Genomic DNA, 7,148 nt, shown 5'->3' with positions numbered 1-7,148 from the left:
TTAGAAGTAATGAAGCAATTGTTAAGATAAGAAAGGACGAGTTGTCTGGAACCGAGAGATTTAAATATTTAGGATCATTTTTACAAAATGATGGAGGGATTGAGAAAGATATCTTACATAGAATATAAACAGGATGGGTGAAATGAAGGGAAGCGTCAAGTGTTTTATATGACCATAAAGTATCTTTTAAACTTAAAGATAAGTTTTATAAAACCGCAGTTAGACCTGCTATGTTATATGGAGCTGAATGTTGGGCTATGATTCGATCACATGAGCAGAAGATGAGAGTTGCAAAGATGAGAGTTGCAGAGATAAGGATGTGTGAACATACGAAAATGGACAAAATAAGAAATGAGAGCTTTAGAGAGAAAGTCGGAGTTGCATCTATTGAGGAAAAACTTAGAGAGACACGTTTAAGATGGTACGGACATGTACTTAGACGACTAATAAATGCTCCAGTTAAGCGATATGAAAGTATGATAAATATGTATATCAAACGAGAAAGAGGGAGACAAAAAAAGACTTGGTTAGCAACAATAAAACAAGATAAAATTTATTTAAATATAGATGATGATATAATAAGAGATAGAGCTCAATGACGTAAAAGGATTCATAAAGCCAACCTCCCTAATAGGGAAAAACTTGACTGTTGTTATTGTTGTATAATGAGATATCCTGTGTGGCAATGTTGCATCTATTCCTCCATACAAGTATCATACAATATGAGTTTAGTTATGAAAATATTTATAAAATACAAAATCAGAAGAAAACAAATTGTGTCATAAGTATTTTATAGAAGAACAATTTACTTTTTGTGAATAATTATTATTAATATATCAGATTATGTGTTTCATTATACATCCATTGACTCTATAAACAAGGATGAAAGCTTTTGTCCTAACTTCGATGGAGAAATGAAATTAAATGAAATATAAACAAATTCCTAGATGACAAATTTAGATTGTTCATAAGTTGGAGGGGCAAGACATAATTCACAAGTTTCTTTCCATGAAAAACAAAACAAAAAACAAAACAACATAAAATTACATACGAAAAGAATCTTGTGAAGTAGAAAATCTCCAACGTCAAATCCAACCAAGGAGCAGAGGTCCTTCATGGTGCTTCTACAAGGCACATATTGATGACTAAGAACCGAAAGCCAACTTTTACTAGAACAAAATCTCCGAATCCATGTAGTCTTTACTTCGCCTTCATCCTTCTTGGTGAATCTCGACCATAAGGTGCATGTGACTTCGGCTTCTTACAACCATTTCTTCCAGTTCAAGGAGCTCTTTTCGTTCGATAAAAATCTTGGGAGATTGACTAAGGAGTTCACCCTGGAAACACCTTCTAGGGCAGACCACTCTTCCTTCTCTCTTGTGGATATGCATTCGGCAAGGCTCCTGGTAGATGGGGACCTTTCTGGCATACTCTCCACTTGTTCGGCAATTGGGACTGCCTCATTTGCATCTTGAACACTGTAAGATGGTTCTGAGACAGGAGTTGGAGCATCCACAGAGGTTAAATCTTGCATTTCTTGCTTGCCTTCAATTTGCTTTTCGTCGACGCTCGAAACTGTTGTCTCTAATCGCTCGGTGTGCACCTTCTCAGGGTTACATGCCTGAGGTGGATCGTGTGACGATATGCTTTCCAGGAATAGACAGACCACAGCACAGTCATCGACTTTAGATGTAGGATACTTAAGTCGCCAAGCACGTACCGCACAGTCAACAATGGCCCTAGCAGCAGCGCTGCGAGAGTGTGCAGATGCAACAATGTCTACGACTTCCTTGTTGGAAAGGACATCCCACACCTGCATAACAAAAAAAAGGAAATCTTTTACTCAAGCAAAGATGGTAAGTATCAAGTATCTTTATTAATGTAAACAAACCAGAAACGATTCAAGATTCTTCTAGCTTATATCATAGTCAGGTATATAAAAAATATCATCAAAAGAAAAAGGAATTGTCATAACGAAATCAGTGACTAGGGATAAGTTTCACAAACTAAAGAATCAAATGATAGGAAAGATAAACCAAAATTTGCCCATGTGCGCGTGAACCTAAAAAGACTTAAATATATTGGATAATGTTTCAGTGAAAACTTTCTACTTTCAGGCACATACTAAAGTTGAACCCATTGATTGCCACCTCATCTAAAGGGAATTGGTCACAAGCCAAGTGAATAAAACAGATTTCTCAGTGGAGTCTACCTATTGAGCTACCTTTTCCGAGAATGATGATGTCAATAAACACACAATGTTACTCATAACGAGAATAACTAATAAGGCTGTTTGCAGAGGCACAATAACAGCACAAATAGATTAATGCTTTCATAATTTAAATGACTAATAAACTGGGCGGGCATATTGAGTTCTTATTGCATTAGTGTAGGCAATGGAAATTACCCCATCAGTGGCAAGAACAATAAACTCATCTTTCTCAGTTAGTCGGTGATATGAAATTTCTGGAACTGATATTAGACCATAATCTTTGAGACAAAAATCTCCGAAAGCTCTGGCCATAGCCAAACCAGGAGAGTCATTGTTTGGCAGCCATACTCGAGCAACTTCTGGTTCATCCTGCAGTGCAAAAACTCTCCCTTTACATTGCTGGATTCTGGCAGCTTCCCCTGTTGACACGATATGTAAGTTTAGTACTACAAGGAAAATCTACTATTTCAGGAAGAGTAACAAAATCCATCAACAATGAGAATCGGGATTACTTAGCAATGTGAGTAAGTAGAGACAAAAATGCATCATATTGGCCATAAACAAAGGTTGATACTAGGTACCCTACTTCATCGTGAAAACAATAGTAGAAACTAAACAATATTTTCTATAGTAAATATGAAAAAAAGGAAAAAAAAATACATTACTTGGAAGATTGGGCTTTAGATCAACAGTTAACTGCACAGCTAACAAGTTATTGTCCTTATCTCGTGTTCCCATTACAGCTCTTGAGTCGCCAATGTTTCCCATAACGAGATCATGTCCCTGGCGTGTAACATAGAGTATTATGAATTTAATGGCGACCAATCTCTAAAGGAAAGACCTCAAGTCTTTTGGCAATTACTTTAATACAGCCACATCAACTTGAAATGAAGTAGATGAATCTTGCATGTTGAAGTAGATGAAGCAATAATATTTTTAAATTATGAGAAACATCTAAGCATTGGCAGGATAATAAATCAATAATTATTTGAAGATAGAGAAAATAAATTCGAATTTATTACCTGCTTTACTATAGTGACAGCCGTGGTCCCACTGCAGAAGCAATCAATTAGGGGATTAAACTTCAGCTCTTTGTCCATCAACTTGAAAGATTTGAGAAAAGACTGCTTCAATGGGAGATACATCTCTGGCAATTTTTCATTCTCCTCAACATCTAAAGAATCACGCCCGTCATCATCGATAATGGATGAGGTTTCTTCAGAGTTCATACTGCCAGAAATGCTACCATTTAGATCAGGGCTCTCGTGACCGGTAAGACTAGCTCTCCACCTAGTGGACAACTTAAGAGGAAGAGAATCTCTGACTTTCTTAGAAACCATATGACCATATGGCCCATGGCCATCAAAAACCCCACAGAAGATAGTGTCTTTTGACGAAGCAAAATTCTACAGTGGCACATTTATTGCACATAAGTCAGCAAAATGTTCGATACATACTTAATCGATATTACAATTCATAATTTTTTTTCCCAAAATATAAGTAAATTTAATTATTTGGATAATTGAAGTGGATGAACTTTACACAAAACACAGGTTTTACTGATTCTCTCAAGTATTCTAGCCATAGGTAAACTAGAACATCCAAACTAAAATACTCATAAACACCAAGTCACCTGCACAGACAGGATAGCAAACAGAGATGTTTCGATTTTGGAATCCATTACTCATATAAACTTAGTATAAGAGTAGTATGAAGGATTAAGTCCACATGGGTGGTCTTAATCCGATCAAATTCACATTGATGGACTTAATCTCCATAAGATGGGCTTACACTTAATTAACACATACACACAATTAATTACCATTAAAGATAGTAAACCCCAATTAAGTGATCTGAGTTTAGATATTGGATGTGGATTCAATGTGTAGATCCATTAACCTAGTTCATTAACATTAATGAGCAGTTAATGATGATTGAACTTTAAGGTGGATGGTCCCTACATGATGGGTTTGGAATATAAGGGAAGAAACTTCCCAATTAGGGTATCTTCTTGACTCTTGAGAGCTTCTTCTTCCTTGGACTCTTCCCCATTGAGACCAAGATAAGGTTGCCGCCCAATCTTGCAGAAGATCATTCTGCACTTACATGAACTCCAACAACAAGTATGATCAATGGCTAATGCGATGAATTTAGGTCAACCTTCGTTTGTCGTTGATTTTGGTTTTCAGTTTTGTCTTAGAAGCTTGATGATAGCTAGATCTTGTTGATGATGCATGATTGATTAAGTTCCATGTATCTATTATTGCTTTCGCAGTATTGATGGCGGTTATAGTGATCAATAAGAGTATACACTTTTGAGTGCTTCCAGCAACATTTCCATGCACAAATCAAGTTGCAATATTGCCTTTTGTTTATTTTGCATAGTAAAAACTCATTAGGAAAAGGAAGAGATTTGCCTTTCACTTAGAAAGGTACAAAGAAAAGGAATTGGGAGAACTGAAATAAATTACCGAGAGACACAAGATACAAAGAAGAAACATGACGAGGAATCATAAAAGCATCACGATGAAAGATATTATCGGTCAATTGAACAAACATCAACCAATAACTTGCCAAAATATAAGAGGAATCAGAAATTATAATTTTCTACACGATCTCACAGATTTATTACGAAATATCATGTCAACTCGGTTGAATAAACGGTCAATAGAGAATCACAAGAATCAGCCATAAAGGGACCGAATCTGGCAAGTTGAGGGGAAAATACTTTTTAAGGCAACACAAACGCACACAACTGAAGTTTTATTCGGAATCAGATCAAAAACAATTATCGGGAATTTCGGGATTTATCAGAGTAAAAATATTCAAAAAAATCATAAAAGCAGAAGTCCTAGCACAAACTCATCAAAAAGTGTTTTTTAAGAGAAAGTGAAAATAATTTAGAGAAACATCTTTAATCGAACAAACTAAGCACGAGACACGAGTTCCAGAACAGGTACCTCCCACACGATCATAGCGTCCTGATTGGTGCCTTTCTTTCCCTGCTGCGTGTACAGGCAAGCCGCCTCGCTGAAGCCATTCGAGAACATCCGACCGGGCACGCTTTGGAGCTCGTCCTCCTGAATCAGTCCCGCACCGCCCGCTTCCCCGTCGCGGAGGGCAGCGCCAGCCCTCTTATGCTTCTCCTTCCTTGCTTTATTCCTTCCGCTCCAAGAGGCGGCGCCGCCGCTGTGGTTCCCCTTTAGGGTTCCGTCAGAGGCCGGCGACGGCCGGGTGGACGAGAGACAGGAGCCCATCAAGCAGCCTGTAGAGAGAGCGAGAGAGAGAGAGAGAGAGATGCGAGGAAGGTGTTTGTGTAAATGTTTAAGTGGGGCTGCCGTTGTGGTTGGGGCATTAATTACATTGAAATCGAGGGCCCTTTTTGTTGATATTACTATATTTAGTATTTTCTGCCTTAATCTAATCAATCAGTTACCCATAAATTGACTAATAAATTTTTATTTTGCTCCCCATACTTTTTTAAAATGCCCTAAAGATATTTCACCCTCATAGTTCATGTTTATTATTAATTTGCATCTTATAAATTTAATATTTTTTAAATATCTGTAGAGTCGCCAACTCTTATTTTTTTTAAGTTTACACGAGAACAAATTGTTTCATATTCTAACACTGGGTGGAGAGTATTTCTACAATAACTCAAAACTAGAAGCGGTAAAATAACAATTGAAAATATTTTTTTTAAAAAAAAATAATAGCAAACTCTAGGAGTCAAAATGAATTCTTTTATTCAATAAATTAGGTAACTTTTCCAAAAGGCACTCCAAAAGATAAGATTTGTTTTCCCTTTTGCATCATTGTTGAATATTTTGACCTTGATTCCTTCTTCCTCCCAAGTAAATTACACTTATTAACTCTTTCCCATGAGTAATGGTAATAAAAGGATTCACCATTGAAATCTTAAATAGAATGAATATTTTAAAAATCAGATTTTTATCGACTTGATTAATCCTAAAGATTCCATCTAATAAATCTAAAAGTATAAATGTCTTGTCTCTTCGCCTAGTAGCTAACGTCCATGATATTTCAACAGTAACATTCATGACTACTTTATGAAGATAGAAAGGTGGGTCAAAGGGCATTAAACAAAAAGGCTTCCATCATCTTCTCAGCCATGGTCCATGTCCATCCCACACTGTTTTGCCTTTAATTTATGTGAAGAATTGACAGAAAGAATTAATCTAATAAAATTTGTCTGAGGGATTTCTAGATTATTTTAGTTTAAAAATAGTCTCTGAGTTTTTATTTTAACAAAACTTAATTAATTACTCAATAAAAATAAGACCTCATCAAGTTCATATTGAAATATAATCTACACATGGAAAAACATCCCAAATATGGCTTTTAAATTAATTTCTGAATGAGTAAATACTGTCAAAGGGAGTGTCCGAATTAATAGATGCTAAATTAGGAATATTTTATGATGAGAAATATGATAAAATATCTTTTTAATATTTTTTAATGAAGATGTATAATAAAAAATAAGGAGTGCCCTTCTCATTTTTACTTTTAAAATTTTGCATGAGATGGATAGAGGAATCAAGGCGACCTCTATCAAATTAATTATAGTTTTAAAGTCTCGACCAACTAAATAATTAATTAAATTAATTAAGTCTGATGTCACATTTGAAGTCATCTTCTTGTGCTTATTATTTATTTATTTATTTATTTTTGTATTTTTGTTATAAAGGTGTCCCAACTCACAATAAAACCCAATTAGCTATTTTATTAAAATATATAAACACGTAGGTTTGGGCAATTACTTATTTGCTTGGCTTGAATATCACTACTCTATAGAGTCCAAACAAGAAAAAAAAAGACAATGATAAATTATAAGAAAATAAAAATAAAAATTTGAGGAGGTATGAGATAGAAAGGTAAAAAAATTTTCCTCAACAAAAGTCATGTGGAAGTTCAA

General features: G+C 35.4%; 1 protein-coding gene across 1 annotated transcript; it reads right to left on the bottom strand.

Moving 5' to 3' along the window:
• Positions 1–909: 909 nt before the first annotated feature.
• LOC122031771 (probable protein phosphatase 2C 66) lies at positions 910–5,537 on the bottom strand. Its single transcript, XM_042590904.1, has 5 exons — positions 5,173–5,537; positions 3,235–3,618; positions 2,878–2,995; positions 2,408–2,631; positions 910–1,813 (listed from the first exon to the last, which is right to left on the bottom strand). The coding sequence occupies exons 1-5, from the start codon at positions 5,467–5,469 to the stop codon at positions 1,262–1,264; spliced, it is 1,575 nt and encodes a 524-aa protein (XP_042446838.1). The 5' UTR covers positions 5,470–5,537; the 3' UTR covers positions 910–1,261.
• Between the last annotated feature and the right edge of the window lie 1,611 nt (positions 5,538–7,148).

This window comes from Zingiber officinale, chromosome 11A (assembly GCF_018446385.1).
Source record: "Zingiber officinale cultivar Zhangliang chromosome 11A, Zo_v1.1, whole genome shotgun sequence".
NCBI classification, from domain to species: domain Eukaryota; kingdom Viridiplantae; phylum Streptophyta; class Magnoliopsida; order Zingiberales; family Zingiberaceae; genus Zingiber; species Zingiber officinale.
The sequence above is the reverse complement of the archived record's forward strand: the minus strand, read 5'-3'. Positions and strand labels throughout refer to the sequence as shown.